This window comes from Siphateles boraxobius, unplaced genomic scaffold (assembly GCF_051911475.1).
Source record: "Siphateles boraxobius isolate OS27281-9 unplaced genomic scaffold, OSU_SipBor_1 111, whole genome shotgun sequence".
NCBI classification, from domain to species: domain Eukaryota; kingdom Metazoa; phylum Chordata; class Actinopteri; order Cypriniformes; family Leuciscidae; genus Siphateles; species Siphateles boraxobius.
The window spans coordinates 988,151-1,005,622 of NW_027508713.1; the positions used below are offsets into that span (position 1 = coordinate 988,151).

At 37.4% G+C, this 17,472-nt stretch overlaps 1 protein-coding gene and 1 pseudogene across 1 annotated transcript; both read left to right on the forward strand.

The window, feature by feature from the left end:
- The first annotated feature begins 2,324 nt into the window (after window positions 1-2,324).
- On the forward strand, window positions 2,325-5,510 carry LOC143706613 (uncharacterized). Its single transcript, XM_077198744.1, has 3 exons — window positions 2,325-2,507; window positions 3,004-3,352; window positions 3,520-5,510. Exons 1-3 carry the CDS (start codon window positions 2,340-2,342, stop codon window positions 4,530-4,532), a joined length of 1,530 nt encoding a protein of 509 aa, XP_077054859.1. The 5' UTR covers window positions 2,325-2,339; the 3' UTR covers window positions 4,533-5,510.
- Window positions 5,511-5,954: 444 nt separating this feature from the next.
- Window positions 5,955-11,186, forward strand: LOC143706740 (GTPase IMAP family member 9-like; annotated as a pseudogene).
- The last annotated feature ends 6,286 nt before the right edge of the window (window positions 11,187-17,472 follow it).

The window sequence follows — 17,472 nt, forward strand, 5'->3', positions numbered from 1 at the left end:
CTGCTCAAAGCGCTTCACATAGAAGGAACCTCCTCAACCACCACCAATGTGCAGCATCCACCTGGATGATGCGACGGCAGCCATATTGTGCCAGAACGCCCACCACATACAAGCTTACTGGTGGAGAGGAGACAGAGTGATGAAGCCAATTGGTATATATATACATGGGGATGATTAGGAGGCCATGAAGGACAGAGGCCACTGGGCAAATTTGGCCAGGATGCCGAGGTTACACCCCTACTCTTTCGAAAGACATCCTGGGATTTTTTGTGACCACAGAGAGTCAGGACCTCGGTTTAACGTCTCATCTGAAGGACAGATACAAATAAAGTGAACAGCATTAAAAGGTAATTTATATAAATATAACTATTATATTATGCCATGTGGTAGGTTTAATTTAAGTCTCAATTTGGTCCTGGAGTATCTTAAACTCTGGTTTAGACTAAGTCTAGGACTATTTAAAACCATGACATATAAAGCAGATAATCTGAAGATAAAGCTTAATCTCTCTCCTGGAAAACATCCCATTGAGAGAGAAGAGATGGATTGAACCAGACTCTGTAAATGAAGTTGAGTTGGACAGAATAGAACAATGATTGTATAGGCTATTAAACTTGAGAGATTGAACTTTGCCTATTAAAAAGCCTCAAAATAGTATCTATGAGTTCCTGTATTTCATAACACTGATAAACATGTTTTAAGTGTTGAAAGTGGCTCAATTATGATTATAAGGCAATTGCACCCTTTTTTTTCATTGTTGGATCGTTTTCATTGGGATTTTAAGTATTATTTAATCAAGAAAGAGCCATGATTTTTCTTTCACACAATGTTATTAATTTTAAATCGCATGTGTTTTTCCAGAGCATTTGTGCCACCATGTCAGGGAAAATATTTACCGCAAAGAAATCAATCCTCTGGATGGAAAAACTGTTGTTTGGGGGTTTTTTTTCTGTGATATTGATTATTGATTATGCATTTCTGCACAAATAAATGTGCAGATCAGTGTCTGATAGTTTTAATTTTTTTGGCATATTGTTCTCATAGAACACAAAAATCTCAGCTACAGCTTCTTTTAGCAGTAGCTAATACTAAAAACAGAAGAACCACATCAGGGCAAGAAAGGGCCGTTATTTACCTCAGTTCATGTTACAGAGAAGAACAGATTCACACACAGAAATGCAATAATATACACGACACCTACAGTTACAGTAGGAAATCAAGTAATGGTGTCGTGAACATGACAAATCAAGTAACAGCAACACTTACTTACATGATCCTGGTCATCAATTGAACAATGTAACTCTTTACAATAGAGAAAAACATCTAGCTGACGGTTTGGGCGGTATTTTCAAGTTTGTAGCTAAGCCACAGGAATTCAAGCTTGTTTTTGATTGAGAAAATGACGGAGAAAGTTTGCTGTGGACACGATATATCTACAGACTAGCGTTTCTTACTGAAACCTGTAGGAGTCGCTGTGACGCTCTTCAGTCCGCCGGTAAAACCACTGAAGAAAAGCCTGACGCGCTCTCAGACTGAGGTATGTTTAAACTGTTTGTGTGATCGTGTATTTTCTGTCTGTAGTGTTTTAATGAGCTTTAAATGAAGTACTTATTCGCAGTTATCATAAAAAAACGAATTAGCCATGATTTTACCAGAGTAACCATAGTCTAGCTTGGCATTTGTAATAATAAATAATAGTATATTTGTAGTTATAAACACACATTTACCGTTGTTTACTACAGTAGCTGTGTTTTAACTGTGATATTTGTAATAAAACCATAGTTAACATGTTTAATTTTCAATGCTGGACACTTAAATGACGCTTAGAAACGAGTACAAGTATCACAATATAATGTTTAATTTCTGAAATCTGTGTAAATCCAGCAGATAAATTTAAGTTTTAGATAATGATAATGTATTATAACTATATTCTTAGGATAATGAATTTAAACATAAACACGCCTAAACACATGTTTATTTTATATCTGTAATTAATATCTACCTGTGTATTGATAATTTCATAAATTGCGATCACTTTCTTATTCTGTGTAGTTCTGTTCTCCTTCATAATCGTTAGTCATTTTGAGTTTAAATCAGTGTAAGTTCATTATAATTCAATTCAATTCACATTTATTTGTATATCGCTTTTCACAATCACAATACACATCGTTTCAAAGCAGCTTCACAGAAAATGGGTCTACAATACAACTTAATTTAATACAAATGTGGATAAATGTGTCTTAATAATAGTAATAATAATACATTTTATTTAAATTGCGCTTTTCTTATACCCAAAGCGCTAGTAATATCTTTGTAATAATGATGATGTTTGTCTTCAGATGTTGACCATGACAGCACAGATGGATGTGATCTGCTGTAAATCAGTAGGAACGGATCTGTCCATGCTTGATATTGAGGATTTCATCACTGAAATCTGTCAGCTGAAGAAAGAGGTGGCGTCACTGGAGGCAAAGCTGAGAGAAAGAGGAGACAAACCCAACAGAGAGGTTTGAGCAGCTCATCATTTCATCCTTCAGCTCAATCAAACCAAAGTTGTGTTAGCTTCTCACTTCTTATGCACATCTCAAGTTAAGCCAGCAGCAAAATATGCTAACAAATCACCAATATAACCACTAGAGATAACTGCTGAGTAAAGGCTGATTTATACTTCTGCGTCAGACTTATGCCGGAGCCTCTACGCTGTAAACTACTCGTCGTTTTTCATTTATACTTCTGTGTCGTTTTCCACGTTGACGTGCAATTACACATGCATGTGAAACCCGAGGCAGGGGTTCTAGCAGACCAATCACAGCACTTGCGTCCACGTAGAATTGAGACATTGTTACATTTTTGCAGAGGTGCACGTCAGGGTACGCACAGCCTATGACGTAGCTACAGCGTGAGTTCGACGCAGAAGTATAAATTGGGCTTAATGAAGCTAATATAAACAGGTTGTTGTTTATTTGTGTTGATCTCTGATGTGTTTGTCAGGATCTGGAGAAGGTTTCAGTGTGTGTGACTGATGGGACAGAAGCTCAGGATTCAGTCTGGAGATCCAGAGACACACAGGACTCAGAACTCAGCCTCACTTTACTGTGTTATACTGACACTCAGGATCATGGATCCGCTGATCAAACCTCTGACTGTAATGCTGGAGAACAGCAGATGAAGATGTGCTCCGTCAAACTGGAGGACTGCAGGAACCTGATAAAGAGACAAGGAGAAGAAACCACAGCAGAGGAACAACAACAGAGACATGAGGAGGAGGAGGATGAAGATCAGAATGAGGATGATGAAGGAAATGATGTTGAGGATGAAGAAAATGAGGATGATGATGAGTTTATCCCTGCAGGTATGTTTCTGTATTTATTATCTTTTTTTATCGCAAATCATAGTAAGAATTTGGGTAAACATGTAGTTGTGTTCCTAAATCAGATGTGCAGACATTAGTTACTGTGAACCGATATGTTCACATTTTAAGTTAGACATTTTAACACCATTGTTTTGTTTAGTTTTCAGATGTGAATGGAGGTTCATCTAGTGATGAAGAAACAACCTCGACATCAAAAGATCAGCTGACGGTCAAGAGTTTCTCCTGCGTAACCTGTGGGAAAACATTGAGCTCACAGGGACATTTAGCGAGACATGAGAGAAAACACACAGAACAGAAAGACTTCACCTGCAAGAGATGCAACATCAGCTTTTCTACCTTAGAAGAGAAGAGACGTCATATAACAGAGCACAGCATGAAGAAGGAGTTTCACTGCGAACAATGCGGGAAGGATTTTTTCACCACTCCATCTAGTATGAGAGCTCATATGAAGACACACAGCGAAAAGACTTTCCACTGCAGTGAGTGCAACAAGTATTTCAGCACCAAAGGGAATCTTGATGCTCATAAGCGAATCCACACGGGTGAAAGGCCGTACAAGTGTCCTCACTGCGATAGAAGATTCACGTATGGATCTCATCTGACGAAGCATGTGCGCGTTCACACCAACGAGAGGCCGTACCAGTGCAGCGAATGTGGGAAAACCTTCACAAACTCAAGTTCTCTGAAGTCACACCAGAAAATACACTCTGAGGAGAAACCATATCAGTGTTCACACTGCGATAAACGATTCCGTCACAAACCTAATTTGATTTGCCATGAGAGGACTCACACCGGAGAGAAACCGTACCTGTGCTCCTACTGCGGGAAGAGCTTCTTTAGTCCGGCTCATTTCGGATTTCATCTGAGAGTTCACACTGGAGAAAGGCCGTATCACTGTAGCGTTTGTGGGAAGGGTTTCGGTAAACATGGTACCTTCAAAAATCACCAGCGGATTCATACAGGAGAAAGACCGTTCAAGTGTTCTCAGTGTGACAAGACGTTTGCTCGATCAGACGTCCTGAAGACTCATGAGCGAGTTCATACAGGAGAGAAGCCTTACCGCTGCTCCATCTGCGACGAGAGATTCGGTTATTTAGGGGGTTTTCAGACCCACCAGAAGAAACACACTAAAGAACAAACTGCTCCTGAATCATCCTAATGTCTTTTCATCAGTAAATCTGGATAAAAGACTCATTGAGCTCATCCTGAAACTGCACATTGAGCTCTTTCTGCCAGTAGGAGGCAGTGTCACATTGAGCTTGTGGATTGAGAGAGTAGAGATGGATTGAACTAAACTCTGTATATGTGCAAGTTGTGTTGGACAGAATAGAACAATGATTGTAACTTGAACTATTACTAGTACAGTTAATGTGTTTGACAAACACACTGTCACAGCAGCCAGACACAAAAAAATATATATATAATTAATGTTAATCCTCAATAACAACTTATGTAGACGTATGACAGAAATAAAGTCAGTCTGGTTAGAATTCGGGTTAACTGAAGAGAAAAGAAGACATTAAATCTGAAGATCTCAGCAGAGGAGGATTAAACAACTCCACAAACAGCATTACCAGATTCACTTATTACTAACCAGACTGACTTTATTTCTGTCAGATGTCTACAGAAGTTCTTATTGAGAATTAACAGAGGTTTAGATGTTGATGTTGTATTGAAAATATCTGGTCACCATTATGGTGATCATTGTTTCTTTCTGTTGGTCAGTTTGACTCTTGGCTTTTTGTGTGAGCTGGTGGTTTTTAACATACTATATATTGAAACGATTTTATATGGTTTTATGTGGTAAATAAATAATAGCTTAATGCTTATATTTAACACTCTATTACATGCCAAACATTTATTACTGTCTCAGAGACTGGAGATCCAGACATAAAAGTGCATTGGCATGTCAGACTTTTCTCTGTCTTGGTTTGCTAATTACCTGTTTTTAAATTTGTCACTTATATCCCTGTAAGGGTGCTTTTGGTTTTAATTAAAATATTTTCTTGTAATCAGGTCAAATATGTCTGTAGGTATAGATATTTGACACTAGGTGGGGATATTTGACAGCTTTTAGGTTGCAATATAATTACACTATAAAAGCCATGCATTATTACAAATACAAAAATATAACAAATATGTGACTATATTCTGGAAATAGGATCCAAACAGACACACACACACACACACACACACAATGACTAGACGTTTGTAAGTAATTTTATAAAAACCAAAATCCCCTTATAATTAGCAGCAAACTGCTACAGTTGATGAACATATTCCAGTATATTAACATAATCTTTAGCTTGTCCTTTCCTTCTTTCAAATCCTCTACAAAAGATTTATGAACCAAATGAAACTTTTTAAATTTACTGACTAACATATTAAACAAGTAAATTAACTGCAGTCATGTGATCATATATTAGAATACGGGGAGTTAACCTGAGCCGTCTCAGTCTGTCCTTCCATTCACCCGTCATTGATCCATCCAGATCAAGAAAGAGAAAGAGAGCAGTGAGCAGTGCAAGTAAAAGCGATCATTGAGCATCTGAATCAGAAAAAGAGGATTTCTAGAGAAATGGCACCACCAATTACAGGTCAGTAAATCAATCACCTGATTAATCTGATGTGGTTAATCAAGAAGAAAATTGATCTTATTCTGGACATTCTTACAAGATCTGATTATCTAACCACAAAATTAGAGAATAGACTATTTATCTCTAAACAAAGCTATTGGATTTCTAAAAATGACAACAGTAAAAAATGACAAAAATCATGGGAATACACATGAGAATAAAATCATTCGAGAAATTAGATACTAAGAAATCAGTTTATTGCTCGACCTGATAAAGGAATAATTCATAAATTAATCAGTTATATTGTCTACGCATGTGGAAAATAATTAAAAGAAAGCATAATGGTAAAAAAAAAAATTAATTACTAAACAAGATGTTTTATTTTTCCGTTGGTACTTGCTAAACCACTTGGCACTTGCGAAACTTGCAGTCATATGATTGTTCTAAGTGGTTGTTTACTGGTCCATTGTTTACTGAATCTCTATGACTCAGGTCTATCCTACAATTTAAAAGTCTATGAGACTTTCATCAGTTTTATAATCTTGCCAGGTGAAAGTGATCACTGTGAAACTTCAAGGACAAAAAGTACCATATTATTTCTAATCCATAACAAATTTTTATGATTAACTGATGTGTGTGTGTGTGTGTGTGTGTGTGTGTGTGTGTGTGTGTGTGTGTGTGTGTGTGTGTGTGTGTGTGTGTGTGTGTGTGTGTGTGTGTGAGATGTGTTATTTTGAAAACAATTTGTCTTTCTATCTTCAGGAGATCTGAGGATTGTTATGTTGGGTGTGACTGGAGCTGGAAAGAGTGGAACAGGAAACACCATCCTGGGCAGAGATGTGTTTGAAGTGAATTTGAATGCAGATTCAGTTACAAAACAATCTGAGAGAAAAATAACAAGACATGCTAGCAGGAGTATCTCGATAATTGACACTCCAGGCCTCCAAGATACATCAACCAAAATGTATCGAGAGAAAATGAAGGCAGAAATTAAGAAGTGTATGAAAATATCTGCTCCTGGTCCTCATGTGTTTCTGCTGGTCATCAGACTGGATGAGAGATTCACAGACGAAAAGAAGAACGCTGTGAAATGGATTCAGAAGAAGCTGCACGTTACACCGTCATTCTGTTCACTCATGCTGATTCACTACGTAAACCACTGAAAGAACGTATAGAAGAGAGTCGAGATCTACGGCAGTTTGTTATGAGCTGTGGTGGCAGATATCATGCATTCTGTAGAAAAGGAACTGTATTGCACTAATTACTATTACGATGCCAACCGTTTCAGAGGGTCGATTACCACATTTTGATGTCCAATGACCACGAGAGTAATGAAGAGCAAGCAGTTATACTAAGTTGTACTATTTTACTCTTAATATCATTGATTAACAATAATCAAATACAGTCTGTACATGTTCACCGTCAAAGGATTACACAAATGCAAAGAAAATGTATATATGAATAGCGTAGGCCTACACAAAATAATAAACAAAATAAACAATGACTTATTTCAACAGATTTGAAATTCAAGAATACAGATGTTAGCTGGTCTTGCGGTTTGGCAGTGAAAACAAAGATTGCAGCAGTCCGTGTTAGTCTTTACCGTTCTTTAAGATGTTCAGATGTCCAAAATAGATTTGTGAAGTTGGTCGTTGAGCTGCAATCTCAGGCCCTGATGTATGAGGAATCCTAATCTTCAATGACGCACATTCAAGAATCGTCATATGGAAACTTCAGCGTGAAGTTTAATACCATCCACTGCCAATCAAGGGCACAAATATTCTATTATGCAGTTCACAAAGTGAAGGCGCTGCAGAAAGACATTTTAATCTATCTTATTTACTGCTTTACAGGTAAGATTGCAGGACTCAGCTTCCCTCAGGATCCGAACGGAAAATATGATCCGCTTCCGCGCGAACTCAGATTAAACCATACCTCCTCACATTCAAATCAACGACCAACATAATAGCTGCACAGTCATTATAATAAATGAACACAAACTGAACATGAGCTTTTTTACACACTCAACAATGAGGACAGAGAGAATCAGGATCAAGTAAACAAGCTGCTGGATAAGATGGATGAAATTGTGCTTAAAAATGGAGGAAAGCACTACACTAATGAGATGTTTAATGATGTCCAGCGAAGGCTTAACTTGTGGAAAACTGCAATTACTTTAGGAGTAGTCTGTGGGGTACAGGTAGCAGCAATAGTAGTAATGAAGAAAAGCAAAAAGTAAAGTGAAAATATTAGCAGATTAGTCTTGAAATAGATTGAAAATCTGTTACAGGTTTTAAGTTTATTTCACTGTCATTATAATTTTGGAACTTTGGTTATTAAAGTCTTTTTATCCAAATGTTTAACAAACCTTTATCAGCAAAGCATTAAAGGGACAATGTGTAGTTTTTTAGGTATTTTATTATCTAAAATCAATATTTTAATTCATAAATATGTCCTCAATGGTGTACAAATACCTCTGCCAATTATCTGACTTATCCTCGTAAACGAAGAATTTATTATCTTTATATACATGTGACGGGAAGGTCCGCGAAGGCTTCCATGTAGTTCCGCCATCTTGAAAAACTGTAATAGCAGAGAGGGTTAAAAAGTACTAGGCCAACGCGTTTCAACAACACGTTTTCGTTCAGAGCCAGCATCACGTGACTGAAAGCAGCAGAAACGGAGGAGCAGAGCAGTGAGAGGCGCTTCACTGCCCCGGCAAGTCAGTCAGTAATTCATACTGTATAATTTGTTTGTTCGTTGTGTTGCAGTTTGTTTGAAATAACAAACCTGTTCACCCGAAGGAAAACTCGACGAAGTGCTATTAGAAGATATCCTCTCATAGCTTTTTGGTACATAACAACTACCGTAGATGCAACCATCATTTGAAAAAGTGAGGCGCTGGAGAGCACAATTCGTTTGAATGCAAAATACAATTTCACTGCTAGATGGGAGAAATTCCTACACAATGTCCCTTTGAACCAATGCATATTCAAAAAATGCAAGGCAAGTTTATTATATAGTAGGCCTACATTTCATACACTATGGTAATTCAAAGTGCTTTACACAGAAAGGAATTAAAATTTAAACAAAAAGTTGATTTGATGCCACAAAAGTATGTTTTTATTTTGTAGAACTTAAAAACTAAATAAATAGGTATATAGATATGTTACATAGATCAGATATAGATATAGATGCAATACACAAACATAAACTTGGAGGGCGGTTGTACATCTCTGTGACACAAACTGAGCCCAGCAAACACAGTACTTCAACGTGATGTCAGAAAGACACATTAAATTTGTGAAGATCTCAGCAGAGGATTAAACAACTCCACAAACAGCATTACCAGCTTCACTTATTACTAACCAGAAAACATTTAGTTGTTGCTCTACAATATTAATTAGCCATCAAGAATCAGTGTATGACTCTCAACAATGGTGACAATCAATGAAACGCTTCATGCTGCAGTGCATGCTGGGTACAACCAATCAAAACTCACCCATATATCCCAGTATGCCTTGCGGCATTAATAAATTATGCAGCTGGATTTTTTGTAGCTTGTTTTATGCTCAGGGGTGATCTGATTATCTGGATATTTTGTTTGATTGTCTCCATTGTTGAGATTCATATGATGTTTCTTGATGTCTTTGTGTGTCTAAGTAAAGCAATAGATGAAAGGTTTTTGTGCACTAAATAGTTTTTAAAAACCAAGTATATTATTTGATAAACAACACTGCTAGATATGCTGTAGAATCAAATGCTGCATGAAGCATTTCATTGATTGTCACCATTGTTGAGAGTCATACACTGATTCTTGATGGCTAAGTAATAATGTAGAGGAACAACTAATTTTTTTTAAATCATTTATATTACTTGATAAAGAACATTGCTCTCATGCTGTAAAATTAAATGGCTTCTATTATAAAACAACATTAAAAACACAAATCATCAATAATCAGTCAACATCACCTAATCTAATTTTCTCCAGGCTTTTTTGCCACAACAAATGTGCTTTATAAACACACAATTAAAGCAGCCAGAGAAAATGTTATACTAAATAGTCAAGTATAAACAAACGTTGGGTTTAGACATCAACCTGACTGTCATTTTCAACCAAAATATGACATCTGAATGACGTTGGATTAGTTAGAGTCCAACGTCTTCCTGACGTCACATTGACATACTGTGTTTGCTACTAACCAGACTGACTTTATTTCTGTCAGACGTCTAAAGTTCTGTTTGAGAATCAACAGAGGTTTAAATGTTGATGATTTATTGTTTTGTTTGTAGTCACCATGTTGGGCTTTAGTTGGGTGTTACAAATTACAAACTGCATAATTTAAAATTATTATCAGCCTAACTCAAGAGTCCGATAATGAAGAAGCTGCGCGTCCAACTCCTTCAATTTAATAGTCAGCATATCAAAACGGAATTGACTATGATATATGGGAAAAGAAAAGGGATCCGTTCCCCATTACTCCTTCCCCAGACTCATCCAGCTAATTATACAATATACATTTTTTTTCAATTAACTGATTCTAATTTTGCATCCATCGTCATCACTAATAATGTCATAATCTGATCTGATCTGTTAAAGTTATTTCAGTTTTTCGTGGTTTGAAACTGATCCTTGTAAATTTGCTTTTGTTTTCTTTTTGGACTTTAGATTTTCCATGAGTTTTGATAAATCAGTGTCTAAACATTTTTGTGAGTATATGGTTTACTTTTATTTGACAGTTTTTTTTGCCATCTTTAATGTTAGAAGACTTTGCAAGTAAGTAAATGTTTATGTCACCGGGTGATTGAGTAAATGAGCGGCAGGTGTGGAGGGAGTGGTGATTGGGGCACATGCTCCCAAAGTGGAGTATAAAAAAAGGGCCATTTTGAAGAGAGAAACGTCGAGGAAAGAGTGAAGACACAGGGAGAGAGGCACAAAGGCAGCGGAGGGAAGCCGTGAAAGAAGAGAACTTGTGGTATGTTTATTCCTCACAAAGTCTGAAAAACCACAAGCCAGCGGCATGAAGGATCCCGGCGGAGATATGAGTGGAGGCTTAATTCACTGGGAGGTATTGTGGATTGGAGTGTCTAGTGTGGAAACAAGCACGTTTGAAGTCTCGAGTGTTTTACTGATTGCACGAGTGCGGGAAATTCTAAATTCTACTTCCACTCGTAGTCTCAGCTGTTGCTGATCCTCTTTTGTTCAGTCTCTGTCGCCAGGAATGAAGAATCACTGAGCCGGTGAGCGAATGAGAAGCTATTAACTGTTACTGACCGTCTGATGTTCGGGATTGGAAGAATCACTGAGCCGGTGAGCGAATGAGAAGCTATTAACTGTTACTGACCCTCTGATGTTCAGAGCTGGTGGAACCACTGAGCCGGTGAGCGAATAAGAAGCTAAGAGCTGTTGCTGATCCTCTGTTGTTCAGTCTCTTTCACCAGGAATGAAGAATCACCGAGCCGGTGAGCGAACGAGAAGCTATGAACTGTTACTGACCCTCTGATGTTCAGAGCTCGAAGAATCACTGAGCCGGTGAGCGAATGAGAAGCTAAGAGCTGTTTCTGACCTTCTGATGTTCAGAGCTGGAGGAACCACTGAGCCGTCTCTGTCGCCAGGAAAGAAGAACCACGGAGCCAACTTTTTAAGACTTTTTATAATCCAATAAAGAGACATTATTATTTATTTTAACTTCTTGTCTGCCTCATGTGTGTCCACGGTCTGCTCCTCGGGCGGTGTTTCAGTTTAGGGGTGGGCGGCCCGCTGGCGCTCACCCCGACCTGTGACATTTAGTCTTCACTTAGGTCCTGTAGCTCCAACCGAGCTTGATGCAGCACAAGGTCATGGGTTTAATGACCAAGCAATGAATGAACTGATGAAATGTTGAATGCATAGATAAAAGCATCTGCCAAATACGTAAATGTATTAGTATTTAAAAAGGTACCTGCGCACAATTTCAGGCTGCAGTTTTACAGTTGGTGGGAACTTGGCATTAAATATTTTAATTTGTCATGACAAAACAGGCAAATGCAAGTTCATACTCTTAAGATTTTATTTTTTCAGAAAAATAAAAAATGCAACTGGAATAAAGAACAAATTTAATTTACTTTACTTCATTGTTGTTAATTTTACAGATAATATGAAATAAGCAAAGATGAATATGTGAGAATAAACAATATGAACATTTTTATTTTTTGCAGCTGAACATTTATTATGTCTGCAGTAAAATAAAGGATTCACAAAAAGTTGTTGAATTGGTTTCCAATTCAATGTGACATTACACTAGTCATTATGTTTTCATAACATTAAGACTCAATTCAAATGGAAAGTAAAATGTATATAGAATTCTAATTTGTATTTTCCATGATAATATGTGGAATGTATTAGTTGTGTTTATAATTCATTGAAATACTCTAGTTGGTAGGAAATTAAACTGTAATTTTGTATCCCTTAAAATAGCCAATATATGTACATTTATATTGATGATAAAAGTCCATCCCAAAGAGCTAGAGACTCTCATAAAGCTATTCTAGAGTACTGAAAAGTTTCTAGTCCTCTAAATACTTCTTTGCTGCTTCCGCTGCCCTTTCCACGCAGAAAACGCAGATGCGCCTCCTCTGGCCCCTGGAGATACAACTCCTGCCACTGCTTCTCCTGCGACTGCTAGTCCTCTCTGTCCAGCGTCTGTTAGCATCTGCTCCTTCCTAAACTTATCTTGAGCTGCTTTATACATGGCATTAGTGCAGTGCTTCGCTCCATTAAAACTGACCATTTTTTTTATCATTTGCAGTACACAGCAAAATCCCCAGTGTTAAATCAACACTGCTCAGAGCACATATGGTCCCACTCTACAGAGTGTTAAAGTAACACTGAAGCAGTGTTGAAGTTAATGAGGTAATGAAGTGATTAATTAAGTGATTATTGAGCATTAGTGATGAACACCTGCTGTTAACAAGCAGAATCACTGAAGGAAAGAGAAACACAAGAACTACAACTGACTTCAGACACAGCCTAACCCCTAAAATCCACTTCATCCGTCTATGGCGCGGAACGTCAGCGTCGCAGATGCCAGAGCTAATCGCGGCCATCATAGTCAATGCTCTTAAGTTCACCAGCTGCGGACGCAGCGCGTCTCAGCAGCGTCCCAGAGGCGTCTCTCCGCTCCGCTCCACAGAGAATAGGTAGCAGGTCTATTTTCGCCGCTTGCCGCGTCAAGCAGCACAGAGTACATTGTACCGGGCAGGAAGTCAGACACAGAACGGCATAAAGGATCCGGTCGAATTTTCAAAATAAAACACCCTGTGGAGACCAACGCTTCGCTGATGAAACGCGTCTGAGACGCTTCCAGTGGACTTTGACGCCAAGCTAGGTACACATCAAAAACTTGACGCTGACGTTCCCGCGCTGTAGACGGATCCAGTGGATTTTAGGGGTAAGATGAAATCAACTGAAGAGAAAATAAGACATTAAATCTGTGAAGATCTCAGCAGAGGATTAAACAACTCCACAAACAGCATTACCAGCTTCACTTCACTTATTGCTGGAAGTCAATTAGAACAATTTAAACTAATAAGGTTTCACTACACTCTCAGAAATAAAAGGTACGAAAGCTGTCACTGGGGCTGTACCTTTTCAAAAGGAACACTTTAGTACCTAAAGGGTTCATATTGGTACCTTAATGGTACATATTAGCAGCTGAACTCAGAGGTGGGTAATCCAGGGGTCAGAAAGTAAAAGTCCTGCCATAGTTTATTCCACCCATGAACTCAGTCAGCTGATTTCACTAATTAGTTATATCTCCTGTCTGAATTAGCAAATCCAGGTCAAGTGATTGGAACAAAATACTAAGGAGGACTTTTACTTTCTGAACCTGGACTTTACATCTCTGCATAGCAATGCCACATGTCAGCCAAGAGCAAAGAAATAAACCAGAACTGGACCTTACCGTAGCTAATAATAAACAACTCCACAAACAGCATTACCAGCTTCACTTATTACTAACCAGACTGACTTTATTTCTGTCAGACGTCTACACAAGTTTTTATTGAGAATTATCAGAGGTTTAACTCTTTCTCATTTGAAGTCACCATAACAGTGATTCGTGTTTCCATTAGTTGGGCTCTTAACTCTTATTGTATATTTTGGTTTTCCTGTCTGCTGTGACAGTGTGTTTGTCAAACACATTTGGAGCAGCAAAGAAAGCAAAAGTGAAATGAGATCAGGTGATGATGGTTACCTGTTGATGGTTTTATAATCTTCATGAAACAGACTGATTCACTGAGATATTTTAATCTAACAATTATTTTTTTCACATCACATAACTTGTGTTACTGCAGCATGAGATCAAGCAATAATATAACAATAAGTTAGAAGACCTTAACGAACATGAGCACAAAAAGTCAGTTTATAATGACACACACAGACATAAACAATCAGCGTATAAATCTCAACAATGGTGACAATCAAAAGTACTATGCTGCAATGCGTGCTGGATACCACCATAGTACAAAACTCCCAGCATGCATTGCAACATGAATAAATGATGCTGAATTGTCCTATAATTTAGTTTGATTCTAAATATTTGCTATTATTTTTTTCTGTTGTTTTTGTTGTGAATTAGTAGCTTTTCAGTGATGTTCTGAATTAATCTGTTTATCTAAATATTTGTGACTGTCACCATTGTTGAGATTCATGTGCTGATTGTTGATATCTGTGTGTCTCAGCGTAAGCCACATTTTTTTTAATTCATTTTTGGTTAAATGTCTAAACTGACTGTTACATTGCTGGACCTCTTGCAGCAGTAATACAGGGTTTGTGATGTGATTATATTAGTCGAACAAGATAATTGTTAGATTATAAAAATCTCAGTAAATCAGTCTACTTCATGATGATTATTAAACCATCACTAGGTAACCATCATCACCTGATCTTATTTCACTTTAGCTTCCTTTGCTGTTGCAGATGTGTTTAACAAACACACTGTCAAAGGAATCAAAAAAGACAAAATATAAAAAAAGAGTTAAGAGCCCAACTAATGGAAACACTAATCACCGTTATGGTGACTTCAAATGAAAGAGTTAAACCTCTGTTAATTCTCAATAAAACTTCTGTAGAAGTCTGACAGAAATAAAGTAAATCCGGTTAGTAATAAGGGAAGCTGGTAATGCTGTTTGTGTAGTTGTTTAATCCTCCTCTGCTGAGATCTTCACAGATTTAATGTCTTCTTTTCTCTTCCAGTTGATTTAATCTAAGGCTGTAGCTGAAATTACTCCACATTTAATATACACATATGTTTTGGCTACGATAAGGTCCAGTTCTGGTTTATTTCTTTGCTCTTGGCTGACATGTGGCATTGCTATGCAGAGGTGTAAAGTCCAGGTTTAGAAAGTAAAGTAGTATTAGTATTTTATTCCAATCACCTGGATTTGCTAATTCATACAGGAGATAGAACTAATTAGTGAAATCAGCTCATGGGTGGAATAAACATATGGCAGGACTTTTACTTTCTGACCCCTGGATTACCCACCTCTGATTTCAGGTGCTATTATGTACCATTAAGGTACCAATATGCACCCTTTAGGTACTAAAATGTACCTTTTGAAAAGGTACAGCCCCAGTGACAGCTTCCGTACCCTTTTTTCTGAGAGTGTATAGTCTGTCCTCAGAGAATACAAAAAAATATAACAGAAAAAGGACAGAACATATAACACCAATCATGGGTAAATAGGCTCTTCTTAGAAACTTTACTTCACACTGGAAATTTTTGCAGCTTTTTTTGGTTTGTCTTCTTTACATTTCCTATAATATTCCTTTCTAAACTCAATATAACTCAATATAAATAACTCTTGTTATTTGACTATACCAAGGTAAATTCAATTTTGAATTATAGGTCACCTTTAACATTCTAAAATGACTAGGGCTGTAAGGATGCCATATCATATGAAACCGAAATCGCGACACTCAGATCCACGAACCTGCAGAATCGCGACACACCCCTTCCAACTCCCAGCGTTATACCGTCCAGATCCAATGCTACCACATCTGTGAATTACTATTAGTATTATCTGAAGTTAACTTAACATTATAAAATACGTAGACCTACACCACAAAACTAGTTGAGGATAAATTATTTAAAATTTGGGAATTCCAGTGTTATGGACATGACATTTGCAGTCAAAACTTGAAATATAAATTCTCAGAAAATGCATTAATACAACAATATTGAAACGTCTGTTTATCCATAGGCTCCTCCCTGAAAGGAGTCCAGACATTAGAAAAATATCAGTCTACACATGCGTTTTATATTTAATATTAGGGAAATAGACAGTCATGCGTGACAAAAAAAATCTTTAACTTTAGGAAGCAACGAATTTTTTTTTTTTTTTTTTTTTTTATTCTCTGAATTACACTGCGCAAATCGGATGAAGAAGGGTTGGCTCTCCACAGAACATAAACTATTCATTTTATTTTATTTTTCGTGTTCGCATTTATGAGGAAAAAATAATGTTACATACGTGACAGTTCTCCGTTACGGACGCGACCGCTCTGAAGCGGCACTAAAAGACTGCTTTAAAACATTCACAGAGACCTTACACACACAAAGCCTTTCTTTAAAGTGAATTTCGTTTTGTATTAATTGTATCTTAATTTTAATCAATGTTTCGTCAACCAATTGCCTGGATTTAAGCGCGTGAACTGGAGCGCGTCTCATAAATGAACCGAAACTCAGCGTATAAGGTAGCCTATTCACGGACCTGAAAAATATATCTATATTGAAATGTCTACTTGTAAACAGAACAATTCAAAACGAAAGAAAACAGACTGCTCTCTGCTTATGAAATGAAATGTGCATTTCTCTCTGGTGCATTCACTACTGCGAAGATCGCGAGGCAGCATCGTCAACTTCAACTTGACTTTATTAATAAACAATTAAAATGTCTCCTTGCTATATTTGACATATTCATAATCATTGCTTTTGCCGGTTCTTTGTGACAGCTTTTCGGTGCTTTATCGGCAGCGCCGCCGCCCTTACATGAACTCACTACCGCATCAAAAACATGATTGCGTGATGAAAACATGAAAAGTACCACATAAACACAGCCTAACTGTTTAGAAAGAAAACACAGAACGAATAGCCTAATGCGCATACATCCATCTCGCAAATGCAGCCTACAGTCTTCTTCATGCCATCTTCACCATTAGCCGCTCAAAAAGTAATATGTTACTGTAATGCATTACTTTTGTAACGCGTTACTCCCAACACTGGTTACCGTCTTCAGTGTCATCCTTCAGAAATCATTCTTCTAATATGACAATTTGCAGTTGAAAATTTGCAGTTGAAAATGCTTAATGAAGTGTGGTAACTGTCATACTTTTTTTCAGGGTTCTCAGATCATCACAAAGAGTGAACTCCATTTATTTCAAACAGAAAGATTGTGGAACATGTAACGTCATTTACAGCGCGCCTCTGATATCTGCGCGCGCTTTCTTATGTCTTCCACAGAAAGCCGCGAACTCACGTAATT

What these genes read in the sequence shown, in the direction of transcription:
- LOC143706613 (XM_077198744.1), top strand. Translation starts at nt 2,340, where the DNA reads ATGTTGACCATGACAGCACAGATGGATGTGATCTGCTGTAAATCAGTA. An exon ending in GAGACAAACCCAACAGAGAG is followed by an intron (nt 2,508 to 3,003) that starts GTTTGAGCAGCT and finishes GATCTGGAGAAG; the next exon opens with GTTTCAGTGTGTGTGACTGA. An exon ending in TGATGAGTTTATCCCTGCAG is followed by an intron (nt 3,353 to 3,519) that starts GTATGTTTCTGT and finishes TTTAGTTTTCAG; the next exon opens with ATGTGAATGGAGGTTCATCT.